Below are 15,170 nucleotides of genomic sequence, written 5' to 3' on the forward strand. Positions count from 1 at the left end.
TAGGACCCTAGCTTGAGACTGACAGCAGACTCTCTACAGAATGTGCAACTGCAATTAGGCCGTGGCCTTCCGGTTTTTCTCCTGTCTGCCTGATTCCTCAAGAATGGCAGTGTCAGCACCAGCTCCTCTCTGCTGTACAGCCTCTCAAGGCCTGGGGAGAAGGTTCATTGCGGGTGGGGTAACTTAATCCATTTAGAGTAACTTCGTGCCCTTTAACATCTCATCTATTTTGGGCTTCCAGTGCCTTTCTCTGTGTTTGTTCTGCCCTTTCTAGTCTTTGACTGGCCTGAATTTTTCTCCCAAAGGAAAAACAGAAAGCCATTGTATCAGGACAACACAGTAGGAAATCTTCCAGTGACTTCATTTTAAATTTTCTGTCTACACCACTGTTTGTTTAGTGAGTGTTCTCCATCACAGCCTTGAGCATCTGGCATGAGCCACAGTCTTTTCACTGGCCTTGTATAGCCACCCACCTGCTCAAACCTAATGTTCCGAAAGGCCTGCTCCTTCTCTTAGTAGGTGGTACCACCATCCACCCATTTGTCCAGGACAGAAACCTGGGGGGCATCCTTGTTTGCTCTCAAACCAGCAGCATGCACATCCAGTGAGTCCTGTTGACTCTGCTCTGAATCTTTCTAAGTCTCTCTCGGCTCCAGCACCACTGGCTGTCTTTTCCTGTTTCTCAGGTGTGGTGAGCTCATTCCCTTTACCCCCAAAGCTGTTTTTCTGATTCTCCCGTTAAGCATACCTCTGCTTAGGGGTCACGCCTTGGTGAGGACTAACTTGACTATTCTATCCGCATCCCCACTCCCATTTCTAGCCCATCATCTGGCTTTGTTTCCTTCAGAGCACATTTTATCTACCATTTGCTTATTGGTTTACTTATATATTATGTCTTCTCTGCTGCTTTCACACAGCCCACCGCCCCCAATTTATCAGCCCCATGGAGTAGGCAGGCCTTTGTTAACTAATTGGCTAACTTAGTGGATTGGTTGCTTGTCCTTTCCAGAGGATGGGAAGGTAGCACGGTGGCCCTAAACCAAGCTGCTGCCACAGCCACTGTTACTAAATGAAGTGTTTAACATTCCATTTTTCACCCCCAGCTAGCTTTCACACACATACATATACACCTTCTATACACATACAGGCTCTTAATTGTGTTTGGAAAAAAACATTGGTTATAAAATGATAGGTTCAATTGAAGATACATTATAGCTCTGCATTTTTCTTGCAAAAGCTTTTAACTTCATAGCACTCTGATGAGCAGGAGACAAGGAGCTGAGCTTTTCTACGCTGATCATTCCAGATGGCAGCAGGGTGGCATTCTTTTCGGAGACTCAAGGCGGGAGAATCTGTTTCCTTGCCTTTTCTGGCTTTTGGTGTCCACCTGCATTTCTTAACTTGTGTCCCCATCTCTCCATCTTCAAAGCCAGCAATATAGCATCTAACAATCTCTGCTTTCACATCAACTTTTCTGAGTAGGCCCTCTTGCCTCCCTCTTGCAAGGACCCATGTGATTGCATGGTCTCCCCATCCAGATAATCCAGGACAATCCAGTCTCCCATTTCAAGAGGCTTATCTTAATCACTCCTGCAAAATCTTTTTTACCGCGTAAGATAGCATATTCACAGGTTCTGGGATTAGGACATGGACATCTTTGGGAAGCCTTATTCAGTGTACCACAGGGACTGTGAATTTTCTTCCTTTGGGTAAATCTATGTGATTGATAAATCATTTGGGAATTGAAAACAAAAGCAGGAAAACTTACCCATTTTCTTTTTCTTTTTTTTTTTTTTAAAGATTTTATTTATTTATTTGACAGAGAGAGACACAGCGAGAGAGGGAACACAAGCAGGGGGAGAGGGAGAGGGAGAAGCAGGCTTCCTGCCAAGCAGGGAGCCCGATGCGGGGCTCGAGTGGATCCTGCCTGCTGCCACAGCCACTGTTACTAAATGAAGTGTTTAACATTCCATTTTAAATGGAATGTTAGTCCTAGGACTCCAGGATCCCAGGACCCTGAGATCATGACCTGAGCCGAAGGCAGTCGCTTAACCAACTGAGCCACCCAGGCGCCCCAAACTTACCCATTTTCCAGACAGCCGGAGATGATGGTGATTCTTGAGTTGATTCTAAATAAATACCTTTTTTTTAATTGAGCTCTTCAGTTTTTAAAAATTTAAAATCTGTATTTATAGCTCTATGGTAGTTTTGTCAAAATAATTACATAGTTTATTTTAGAAGAAAAGCATTCAAAATACTTAAATTTCTATTTTAGGCCTTTGGAAATGTAAGCATCTGTTTTGGTGATAGTTATTGAGCTCCCATCCGTGGAGACAAAAATATCTACCAAATATCCTTGAGTCATTGGCTTAACTATTAAGGAAGTAGTTCTGGGTGATTTCACTACTTTTGATGAATCAAATGGCCACTTTTTTTTTTTTTTTTAAGATTTATTTATTTATTTATTTATTTGAGAGAGAGAGAGTGCATGGAGGGGAGGAGCAGAGGGAGAGGGAGAGAGAGAATCCCAAGCTGACTTCCTGCTGATTGCGAGGCCAACTCTGGGCTTGATCTCATGACCCTGAGATCATGACCCCTAGCTGAAACCAGAAACCAAGAGTCAGATACTCAGCTGAGTGAGCCACTCAGGCGCCCCCAAATGGCCACATTTTTATTAGGACTTCTAGAGTACCTACTGCTTTAATCTGAGAAAGCTAGAACAAAGAAAATCTTCTAGTTCAAGTTTTCTACCTTCTAGACAGTAGAATCTGCATACAAAATCTGCCCTGCAGGGTCATCCTTGTGTGAGAGAAAAATGGGCTAGGACTGGTCATTGCACATGAACACACAGATGTGTGTGTGTGTGTGTGTGTGTGTGTCTGTGTGTACATATGTGTACCACCTCTCAGACTCTTGACGTGCTGGGCCTGGAGGAACTGGTGATGAGATCATATGGCCCCTGCCCCAAGGAGCTCCTCTCTTGTCCAGAGAGGCTAGACAGGGACATTCCCAGGAACAGTGATTGGTGACTTTCTTGAAAGTTTCAGTAAGAATCAGGATTGATCAGGGATGTGAGCAATGTGCTGGGGGGGACCAAATAGTGTTAAGGAAAACTTCAAGGGGCAAGTGTTAGGGTTGGATCATGATGTGCTGGCACAAGGGGAGGACCGAGTGGGCATTAGCAGCTGTGGGCATAGTTCTGAGAGGGCCCATAGGACAGCAAGCTGCTCTCCCTAAGGATTTTTTGGGGAGGGTTAGGATGGGCAGTGGCTTTCCTGGACAGTGTTCCCCCATAACCACGTGACCTCAGGAGGTGGTGAGTGGTGGGGGCTTGGCTTTAGGGAAAACTTTGCTGCTCAAGCAGCATTGAGGAGAGCCACACCTCTGTCCCTGGCATCCCAGGCCACTGGAGCAGAAGTTTGGGTTTCTAGCAGCTGCAGGGTACTATAGCAGAACAGCCTGTCCTGGGGGATTCCATGCTGAGAACTTAGGCCCGTGGCCTAAAGTGAAGTGCTCCTGTCTTTTTGTCTGGATCATGTGTATGTTCTTCGTATGTGAGAAGTGTGGCTTCCTGCTTAGGAACCCTTTTCCACTGGGCACTGGGTGGAAATGTGTCTTCTGGTCAGCTGGCCATGGCTGCCTGGTGAGGTGGGAAGGTGGGGACACCCTGGAGAGCAGAGACAGGCAGCTGCAGCCTTCAGGGAGGGGGCACCAGTGCCTGTGTCTTTCTCTAGGGCTGAGGTCTGGGCCTTCCCCCATTTCTGGCCTGGAGGCCCCCTGACTCACTGCAAGTCAGAGATCCGAGGTCCACAGCTCCCTAAAACCAGTGCGTCGAACCACTCTCTTCTGGTGATGGGTCAGGGGCTTGGGAATGGTTTTACTGCCCAGGTGGTTACCACCCCAAATGAGACAGGACCCATGACAGGAAAGATATGGGTGTTGGAATCTGAAGGTTTGGGTGCAAATCCCAGCTCAGCCATTTCTCAGCTTTGTGGGCTGGTGAGCAAGGCCGCCGTCTCTTGATGAGGTGGAAGCAGCAGTACCTGTTGGATCAAATACACAGGGTTATCGCGGCGCTCTCCTCACGGGTTGCCACAGTGTGGTGTTACTGTGTCACATGTGGGACGCGTCCCTGCTCCATCCGAAGGATCCAGGAGGAGAGTGAGGGGAGGACTGCTGTGACTGGTGTGGACGTGTGGATGTGGAACCTGAGGCAGCGGAAGCTGGTGGGCAGGCCTGGAGCCACGAAGCACAGTCTGAGCCAGACCTGGTGGATGATTGTCACTTTGGTCCTCACTGCTGTTCAGCTGGACCCCCTTCATTTGTGGCTTTCTGTAGACCAGAGGAGCAGCTGCTGCTGCCAGGAGCCATAGGGCCTCCTGTGTGGAGGCCTGAGGAGAGGCATTGCCTATGGTAGCCTCATCAGCCTGCCTCTCGGGGCAGGAATGGGCATCGCTGTGCCCCAGAAGAGCACTTCCCTGAGGTCAGCTGATCTCTGTACCCACCAGCCGTGGAAAGACCCCTCCCACTCCTGGGCCTGGGGAGGTTAGAAGTTGGGTTGATGCCCAGAGTAGCACCTTGTCTCCTGAGCCAGGCAGTCCCAATGTCTCTGGAAAATGGGGAAGGTAGGAACAGAGCCTGGCTTGAGGCCTTGGGCCTTCTAAAGCCAGCCCTGGGCAGTTCTCAAGATCGTTTCCTTGTGATGTGGTAGAGAGCCATTGGGAGGGGAGCAGCAGGTCTCTGGTCCTGTACTCAGTAGTGAGAGCCATTCAACTTTGGCCAGTTCCCCACTATGGATTCCGGGGAAGCTTTGTTTAACCACAGGGTTCCTGGCTGAAAAGACATGAAAGCTCAGGGTCCCCAAGGCTTGGGATGAATAATGTGATTAAGAGGGGCAACTTGCCCTTGAGCCCAGCAGTCCAAATGCAGGGCAGAGTTTGGGCTCTAGGGTCTGGTCAGTTCCATCTCTCCAGTCATGCCCTCTGTCTCCCTTGCCAACCACTGTCCTTTTCATCCATCTGCTCTCACCCCCATACCTCTGCTTACAGCCTGCCCACACCCCCCTGCCCTTGGCCTAACCTCCCCTTCCCACTACACACATTTATATGCACACAATAAAAATGTTTGAGCCCTACCTTCCTTTCTCAGCTACTCCGATCCTCAACCACTCTGCCTCTCTGGAGAGACTTTCCCTCCCAGGGGAGAACTTCTACCCATGCCACTTGGGAAGGGAGGGGTGTGTTTAAGCATGTTCACATGGGCATGCTGCTCAGACCCCAGGGAGACAGCAAAGTCTGGGAAAGCTATTTGAAGGGGCTGCTTTGGGGAGTAGACCTGTCAGGCTTGCCTACCTTGTGCAGGTCCTGGCTTGCCATGGCCCTGTGGGCTCTACTCCTGTTCCTTAGCCAAGCAGGCAGGCAGGTCCCTCTGCAGCTCACACCCTCTGATCCCATCTGTCCTCATGCCTTTACCTTCCCAGAATGACCTTTTTCACTCTTTTCCCTGTACAAAACTGTGGTATACTTCAGAGGTCTCACTTTTGCTCTCACTAGTTCTATTCAGCATTGTATTGGAGGCTCTAGTCAGTGCAGTAAGGCAGGAAAAAGAAATAGAAGACATGCAGAATAGATAGGAAGAATGCAACAGTCTTTATTCTCAGACAATAAATTTAAAAATCCCAAAGAATCTTCATAAAAGCTACCAGAACTAATTGTTGAATTTAACAAGGTTGCAGGACACCAGGTGAATATATAAAAAGTCAAATATATGTGTGTATGTTTAATAGCTTTATCGAGATAAGATTTACATGCCATAAAAACCACTCATCTAAAGTATACAATTCAGGGGCGCCTGGGTGGCTCAGTCAGTTGGGGGTCTGCCTTTGGCTCAGGTCATGATCCCAGGGTCCTGGGATCGAGCCCCACAACAGGCTCCTTGCTCAGCAGGGAAGACTGCTTTTCCCTCTCCCTCTGACTGCCGCTCCCCCTACTTGTGCTCTCTCTCTCTGTCAGATTAAAAAAAAAAAAAAAAAAAACTTAAAAAAAAAGTATACAAATCAGTGGTTTTTAGCATGTCCACAGTGCAGCCATCATCTTAATCTAATTTTAGAACATTTTGTCACTCCAAAAGAAACCTTGATCCTATACCCCCACCCCAAAATCAGTTACATTTCGATATAATAGCAAGAAACAATTGGAATTAAAATTTTAAGATAACACTTAGAACAGCATGAAAAGTAAAGTAGAGGGGCGCCTGGGTGGCTTAGTCATTAAGCGTCTGCCTCTGGCTCAGGTCATGATCCCAGCGTCCTGGGATCGAGCCCCGCATCGGGCTCCCTGCTCGGCGGGAAGCCTGCTTCTCCCTCTCCCACTCCCCCTGCTTGTGTTCCCTCTCTCGCTATGTCTCTTTCTGTCAAATAAATAAATAAAATCTTAAAAGAAAAAAACCGAAAAGTAAAGTAGAGATAAATTTGTCAAAACATTGTTGAGAGAAATTAAAGACCTAAATAAAAGGAGAGAGAGACTATGTTCAGAGATTGAAATAATCAGTATTATTAAGCTATCTGTTCTCTCCAGATTGATCTGTAGATTCAACCCAATCCCAATCAAAATCCCAGCAGGCCTTTGAAAAATACTTAAGAAAATGAAAAGACACACCACAACCTGGGAGAAAATATTTGTAAAACACATAAAAGAATTTGTATTCAAATTATATCTAGAATCCTTACAGCTTAATAAGATACACAACCCAATTTTAAAAACTGGTTAAAGGGGCGCCTGCGTGGCTCAGTCCATTAAACGTCTGCCTTCGGCTCAGGTTCTGATCCCGGGGTCCTAGGATTGAGCCCCACAGCTGGCTCCCTGCTCAGCAGGGAGTCTGCTTCTCCTTCTCCTTCTGCCCCTCCCCCCACTCTCTCTCCCTCCCCCTCCTCTTTTCATAAATAAATAAAATCTTTTTTAAAAACCTGGTTAAAGATCTGGATAGTTCAATAATTTTCTAATAAATTGATGGTTCAGTATATGAAAAGATGCTCAAAAGATCCTTGGTCGTTGGGGAAATGCAAATTAAAGCCGCAATGACATTAACACTACTAATACCTACTAAAATGGCTAAAAGCAAGAGAAAAAAACCCCAAACATCTGACCATACCAAGTGTTGGTGAGAAACTGGACCTTATATATTGCTGTGAGAATGCAAATAGTACAGCCACTTTGGAAAACAGTTTGGCAGTTTGTTATCAGGTTAAACATATACTTATCTTATGAGCCAGCAATACCACCTCTAAGTATTTACCCAAGAGAAATGAAAACATATGTCCACGCAAAGGCCTGTATGCAAATATTTATTAGCTTTATTCATAATAGCCAAAAATTGAAACAACTCAAATGTCTCAACTAGTGAATGGATAAACTGTGGCATATCCATATAATGGAGTACTATGTCAGCAATAAAAAGAAATAAAATACTGGTACACCTAAACAATGTGGATGAATCTCAGATGTGTTGTGCTAAGTGAAAGAAGTCAGACACAAGACCCTCTGTATTCTGTGATTTCATTTATATGACATCCCGGAAGAGGCGAAACCTTAGGAACCAATCAGATCAGTGTTGGCAGGGACTGGGGGTGGGTGGAGTGGAGCTGATCACGAAAGGCATGAGGGAACTTTTTGGAACAATGGAAATTTCTGTATCTTGATCGTGGTGGTAACATTTGTTAAAACTTGTTGAACTGTCAATTAAAAAGGGGGAATCTTTTCACATGTAAATTATACTTCAGTTAAAAAACATGTTTAAAAACCCCTCAGAGGTCAGTTTAAGCCTCCTCTCCTTCATGACACTTTCCCTGACCGCTTCCTTGTTGCATGCATGGCCTTCTGGTAAGTCCCTTCCAGGTCATTCATGGTTTTGGTTCTTGTTAACCACAGCTTGGGCCTCTTGATTGCTTCCGCTACTCAGGTGTGGTGAGCTGCTGGACTCACTGTTCTTTTGGCATAGCCAGACACTGTCCACAGCTGGCTCTGAGAGGCCAGGAGTACTGACTGAGGTGGTAGCAGGCTGGGGAGAGGGGCCCAGACCCAGGCGGTGTCTCTGGCTGCCTCAAGTACCTCCACTCACCTGTTGCTCTTCTCTTCCTCCACAGGTTGGGATAAACATTCCTATGGTTACCACGGTGATGATGGGCACTCATTCTGCTCCTCTGGGACTGGCCAGCCCTATGGTCCCACATTCACCACAGGAGACGTGATTGGCTGCTGTGTCAACCTCATCAACAGCACCTGCTTCTACACCAAGAATGGCCACAGCCTTGGTGGGTGCCTAGGGGACCTTAGAGGGTCTGCCCTGTGGAGCCACTTTGATTGGTAAGAGGCCCACAGGCGGGCTTGAAAGCCAAAGCAGTGTCACTGATCCTCTGCCGAGCTCTGGGGAACTGCAGCCATTTCCAGGCATTGGAGCCCTGCAAAGTGAAGGGAAGGTAGCAGAGGTGCTTCCTTTGTTAATCCGTCCATTTAGCAGCATTTATTAAGGTCAGTGCTGAGAAAAGAGCAAGGTCATGGTCATGCCCCTCGCCTGTGTGACACTTGTTGGAGCAGGATTTGGCATTGATGAGAACTACCTACCTGCCAGTGGTAGTGGTTTGCATGTGTGTGGCCTGCGCCCTGACTTTGGCTGGCCCTTCCGACATGCAAGGTGCTAGTTGCTGTGGAGCAACAGGAGGTCTGCTGTAGAATAGGAGGTAAATAGACAGGCTGGAGTCAGATGGGGCCAGGTCTTTTCTGGCCTTTTCGCGGGTTAACAGCAGCCTGGACAGAGTTCTACTTAAAAAGGTCCTTTGAGGGGCGCCTGGGTGCCTCAGCCAGTTAAGCGTCTGTCTTCGGCTCAGGTCATGATCCCAGGTCCTGGGATCGAGCCCCGAGTCGGGCTACCTGCTCCGGAGAGACTGCTTCTCCCTCTGCCTCTGCCTGCCACTCTGCCTATCTGTGCTCTCTATCTCTCTGTCAAATAAATATATAAATAAAATCTTAAAAAAAAAAAAAAGGTCCTTTGATGTAACTGTAAAGGAGGGACTGACTGGAGTGAGGGCCTGGGGAAGAGGCAGATAGCCCGAGGCAAGACCGTGGTGATTGGTACAGGGCATGGGGAATAAGCCTGACAAAGGCCAGGGTGGCCCAGCAGGGTTTAGTGACAGATGGGGTGCACTAGCAAGAAGGGAGGATGGAAAAAATGGCTGGATAGTGGTGCTGTTAACCAGGATCAGGAACCCGGGAGGAGCAGCAGTGGAGGGTGATGGGGGCCCTGAAGGATCTCTTGGAAGAGCAACCCTGTACATGTGGAGAGATTTAGGATAAGAGCCTGGGAGATAGGGAGACGTTGGCTATTGTGATGGCTTGCCCTACTGGGGCTGACTGGTATTTGGCTCTTGAGTGAGAGGAGACCTTGGCCAAAGTGGCCCTGAGGTAGTGCCTAACGCTGGGCCTGCCTGTTTGGGTTTGCAGCGGTCTCTGATCTGGCAGAAACCTACCAGCTAGGCTGGCCGCAGGCCTTGCCAGAAAAGGGAATTGGACATTTGACTTAGAACCTAACTTCTAGGAGGCCTGCATCCCCTGGCTTGAGAGGCAGTAAGAGATGACTTCTGTGTGGGTTCTCCATGAGATGAGCCTGGGCTGAATTAGGGTACATGAGTGGGAATCAGGTTTGCTTGTGGCTGGGGCTGAGAGGCCAGGAGTCATCATTCCTCAACGGGACAGTCAGATGCCACAGCCCATAGCGGGCAGCCAAGAGCATAGCATGAACACTGTGGAGATGACTCAAGTGCACATCTGGAGAAATCCTCCTCTGAAATCCGTAGCTACCTAGCTGTAGTTGCTGGCATCCAGCTGGTGAGCTGGCAGCTAGGGGCAGGGTCTCAAGATGGCTTCTTGCAACCCACTTTGCTCTCTGACTTCAGCTGTTTCCTGGCTCCTTTTCTGCTGTTAGAGTCCCAAGGGCCTTTGTTGTGGGTTCTCACTCTTTACCCATGCCCCCCTTCACCTATCCTCAGTCTCATCTGCTATGGATACCTGCCCTCATCACATTCTTCCAGGTTGTCCACATTTACCTGGAGCACGGCACCTGCCATGGAATGAAGTTTGGGGTGTACCCTGCTGTCCTCTCTGCACCTTCATCTCCCTCCTCTGGGCCCTGTGGGCATGCCAAGCCCCTGAGCTCTTTGTCAGTCAGGTCCCTAGGTCCATAAGGCGCTTTCAGCCACCTTAATATCAGCTCAAACCCTCACATTGTTTTTAAACTCTTATCTCCCTATTTCATATATTTTATAGATCTCATGCAAGACCTCACTCATTTAGGAGGATACACTTATTTTTCCAGCCTGTCAGGATCTTCTGTGATTTTGCTTGTTCTTTGTCAAATATTTGATAGCCTTGTTGGCACTGTATTAACCTAAAATTTGATAAACATGTTTATGTATGTTTTCATCAAGGTCTTGATAAAAAATATTAGAAGAGGACAAGGCTGAGATCTGCATCCTTCAGGGTATAGCTGTTTGAGAATCACTTCATTATGTTAGTTTGAAACTCTTGTTTTTCTGTCTTTTCCACAAGGATATTACTGAGACTTTACTAAAAAATGTATATGGCCTATCCCTTGCATTTTCTAGATCATTAAATTTAATGGAAAGGCAATGAACTTGGATTGCTAGACTACTTGGTGAATCTTCTAATGACCTTGTTTCCTTTCCACAAGCCAGCTTATCAGTAATGTGCTTCAGAATCTCACCTGGGATCAGTCACTGCTCTCTACCCTCAGAACCCAAACCCTAACCCTCTCCCCTTTAGAGAAGCAGAATGATGTTTCCTACCTCTGACCTCCCCACTCCTTTGCTTTGCTCCATCATTCCTTTGTCACGGCACTTGCCCTTGTGTCAGTGGTCAGTTGTGTGTGTAATTATTAGTTGCGTGGAGCCAGCAGCACTTTGAGGGCCTGGCTCCTGGGAGGTCTCAGCAGATACTTGATGGAAGGATGAATGAGCAAATGAATGGAGACCGGAAACTGATGTTTCACCTACAAGTGGTCCATGCACTTGCAGCGTCATTTTTTTTTTTTTTTAAGATTTTATTTATTTATTTGACAGAGAGAGACACAGTGAGAGAGGGAACACAAGCAGGGGGAGTGAGAGAGGGAGAAGCAGGCTTCCCGCTGAACAGGGAGCCCGATGCGGGGCTCGATCCCAGGACCTGGGATCATGACCTGAGCCGAAGGCAGACGCTCAACAACTGAGCCATCCAAGCGCCCCTTGCAGAGTCATTTTTTTTTTTTTTTAAAGATTTTATTTATTTGGCAGAGAGAGACACAGCGAGAGAGGGAACACAAGCAGGGGGAGTGGGAGAGGGAGAAGCAGGCTTCCCGCTGAGCAGGGAGCCCGATGCGGGGCTCGATCCCAGGACCCTGGGATCATGACCTGAGCCGAAGGCAGATGCTTAACGACTGAGCCACCCAGGCGCCCCTGCAGAGTCATTTTGTGCCCTCAGCCTTATTGACCCCTGACTTATGTCTCTGGCTCAGAGCACTTCTTATCAGCAAGTTTGAATGTTCTGTTTGCATCCTGGATCTTTGCCTGACCTTTTCCCACATCTCACCACTACGTTGGCCTTGCAGAGGCTCCCAGAGACCTGCAGGGTTGGGGGAGCAGTGTTGCCCTTGTCCATCCGGTGCAATAGGGGGTGGAGTAGCCTATTTCCTCATCTTCCTGGAAACACCTCAAGGCCTTGTCCTTCCTGAGTGCCATTGTGAGATAGAGCTGGGCAAGCCAGGGTAGGTCTTCCCCTGCCCAGAAGTGTGGCAATTGCCTCACCCTGTGGCACAATTGCAGCCAGCTTGTACCAAGACCTCACAGTTTTTGAATTAGTCTTTATAGAGTTTCTCAGTTTCTCCTTTCTTTCTTGAAGTGTCAGGATTAGTGTTACCCCTTATTTCAGATGGGCTTGGAAAGATTGGGTCCGTTGCCAAGGTGACACTGCAGATAACTGACGGAGCCTGGACCTCCTTCTTCCAGGGCCCATGGGTCTTCTCCATGAGCTGGGAGTATAGCAGCAACAGCAACCTGGCCACACTGAGATCCACAAAGGCCGCTCCTGTGCAGACCTGGGGGGTGGACGTTGAAGTGTTCCCATGGATGCAGAGGGGCTTCCAGCTTCCATTCTGCCAGCTCTGGGACTGCCGCTCTGCATGTGGGGCTGAGAAGTGGCTTCAGGCATGCAGATCGTGGGATTTATGCACTTCCCTCACTAGGGAGCAAAACAGCCGGGCAAAGAATGTAAATAGTTTCTCTGCCCCTTGGTTTTTATTTTTTTTTATTTTTTTGCCCCTTGGTTTTTAATCTGTAAACTAGTGTTCAGGACGGTCTCCACCTTCCAAGGTTGTTCTGAGGATTAAATGGTTCCTTGGGCCCAGGGCCCAGCACAGAGCAGGCACATGGTATGTGCCGGCTGCCTGACAGGATTCTGGCCCCAGGTTCACTGGGAGACCTACTGTCAAACCCTCACCTGCTCTTCTCTCTTGCTGGGTTTCAGTTTCTTTTCTGGGTAGGAGTTAGGGGAGCAGACTGGGACCTCCAAGGAGTGGCTCGGAAACTTCTCAGTCCAAAAGCTCAGGAGCTTCTAGAAGATATAAGAAATTTTCTAAATATGGGAGGGCTGTGGGTCCTTGGAAGGGTCTCCTTTCTCCGTGAGCCGTTTCTCAATCTACAGAACATGAGTGCTCTGGTGGATATTCTGAGATGCCTGTTCTGCTCACATATTTGGGGCCCCACTTTCCTCCACTCTCACTTCCAACTCAAGGTTGAGGAACCTGGAAGCAGCCCTTTCTCTTGGCAGAAGGGTCAGAGGGTACACAGGCCAGTGTTAACCTAGGATTTGTCACCTTGAAACCTCTGGAGACTCTGGATGGGTATGGGCTGGACCTGCACTGCAACCCTCCCTGTCTCCACTTCTCTGTCAGCTTGGAGATGATGTCGGAGCATCAGACTAGGAAAGAGTCCAGGCCTCCCACTTCTGCTAGTTTTATGACTGTTGGCAAATCATTTCACCTCTGAGGCTTACTTTCCTCATTTATAAAATGGGGATAAGAAAGCCTGCTCGCCAGAGCTGGTATACAGATCAGATGAGGTGATGGATGGAAAAGGGCTTGGCATATACAGTAAGTCTCCGTAAATACATGTTGGATCAAAAGAAGGATCAGGCCTGAGGAGGCCTTAGGGTAGATTATTTGGGTTTAGGCCTTCCTAGCAGGCTTTCCCTGAGAGAGTATTTGACTTTACTTCCAGCCAGGCCACGCAGCAAAGGGAAGGCCAGGGTCTAAACCTACCAGGCCCTAGCATATGCTTGGCCTCTACCATAGGAGAGATGTGGTGACCAGCCACTCCCCAGCCATTCTGATGGACCCTCCGTGGTCCCAAAGAGGCGTGGGAGACCAAGTGGCCTGATTTCTGTTCTTTCCCTCTGCAGGTATAGCCTTCACAGACCTCCCGGTAAGTACTGTTACTGGGTCCCCTCCCTCTGGGCTCTTGGGGGCTGACTGGGATGGAGCACAGGGGAACCTGCAAGTGCAGGGTGTGGAGTCTGGCCCTTTCCCCAAACAGGGATGTAAGCTGTGCTGTCAGCTTGAGAATACCAGTAGGGGACCCTCCTGGTCTTCCTCTCTCTCCAGCAGCAAGGGGCCTGGTCTTCCTCCATGACTCTTAGCAGGTGACAGTGATTTGTGGCCTTTCCAAAGGCAGCTGGGGGGGTGGTAGCGGGGGGAGAGGAGGGTAGCTCCGTGGCTCAGCTGGTCTGGGCCAGCTCTGTGTGGCTTACAGCTAGTGGACTGGGGTGTATAGGGAATCGTTCGGAACTGTTTGGGAGCCCTGTCCCAGTGACTACTCATCAGAGATACCTAAGGAAGACCACTACCCTAGGGGACTAAGCCTGCTACCACACAGGGTATGCCCAAGCCAAAGAGGTACGCTTTGTGGGGTTTTCTCTTCTTAGAAAAGGGTGAGGTTTCCTGTTGGCTTAGTTCACGGCTCATCCCCATCTTCTGCACCCCAGTCCTTCGTTATTATGAGTCATCACAGATCTCGTCACATGTGCAAGGCCTCCACCCAGACTCTTGGGAGCCTGGCCTGGCTCTGTGTGCCCTGGCTGGGTTCTGGAAGGAGGAAAGGTTTGCTCACTCTGATGGTTGCCTTGGGATCCTGAGCACCCCTGTGATGCCCTAGGAAGTGCTCTTGTGATCTGAGTGGCCTTCTGAAGCCCAGACTACAGGACCCAGGATCCTGTTAGAAACTCTTATCTTTAGATCAGAATCCCTCTGTCCTACCTGGAAGTCCCAGAAGAGGGGCTGTGGTCCTAGGCAAAGAGAAAGACAGGAGAATTCTGACCCTGGCTAGAGAATGGTCTGGTTGTGGAGACCTGACATGAGATAAGCAGACATGAATGTAGGCAGTCGCCAAGTGCTAGGAAGTGTATGGCTGCTCCAAGGTGGGGAGTGTCACTGAGACCAGTGACAGGGAAAGCCTGCTGGAGGGGGTGGGCTTTGCCTATGGCATGGAGGTTGGGAGGGTAAAGGAAGGAAGCAAGAGGTTTTAGGATTCAGAGCTTGTGGCAGGCTGAACCCAGCGTGCAGTAAAGGCACATGTTATTCAGGAGTGACACATGGCCTGAGGATGGAAGGTGGAAGGGAGGACTGGGGGCCCAGTGACAATGGGGAGGAGGATGGCAAGATACTGTTCAGTAGCAGTGGGGAGCCACAGGAAGCAATGAGTGAGGGAGTGATCAGGCAAAAGTTGGCCATGACAGGGAATAGATGGAAAGTGGGGAGCTTCACCACCCATGGAGGGACGTTCCCAAACCCCACTAGCCAGAAGATCCTCCCCTTAGTGTGCCTTTGACAGGAAGGGCAGTGGCCCCTCTTTACCCTTTGCCAGCATCTGGGGGTCCAAATCCACCTACCCCCTTTTGCCCTGCTCTCCTCCTCCCTGCCTTCCTTTCCTGTCACCCCCATCCCTTCCTGCCTTGTGGTATACCCCTGTTTTGGTGTCAAAGGGATCCTTGGTCCTAGATCATTCTGAAAGGAGCCATTATCCACCCATGTAGCAGAACTTCATGGGCATCTCTGTAGGATTGTGGAGCCTAGTC

General features: G+C 48.9%; 1 protein-coding gene across 2 annotated transcripts in view; it reads left to right on the top strand.

Moving 5' to 3' along the window:
* RANBP10 (RAN binding protein 10) overlaps positions 1-15,170 on the top strand; it is a 58,034-nt gene that overhangs the window by 31,827 nt on the left and 11,037 nt on the right. For both annotated transcript variants that reach the window (XM_081806440.1, XM_081806441.1), the window contains exons 4-5: positions 8,141-8,308; positions 13,500-13,522. In XM_081806440.1, the coding sequence (XP_081662566.1) occupies positions 8,141-8,308; positions 13,500-13,522 (191 nt within the window). The remainder of the gene's footprint in view (positions 1-8,140; positions 8,309-13,499; positions 13,523-15,170) is intronic.

This window comes from Leptonychotes weddellii, chromosome 16 (genome assembly GCF_054177405.1).
Source record: "Leptonychotes weddellii isolate Sample4059 chromosome 16, ASM5417740v2, whole genome shotgun sequence".
Taxonomy (NCBI): domain Eukaryota; kingdom Metazoa; phylum Chordata; class Mammalia; order Carnivora; family Phocidae; genus Leptonychotes; species Leptonychotes weddellii.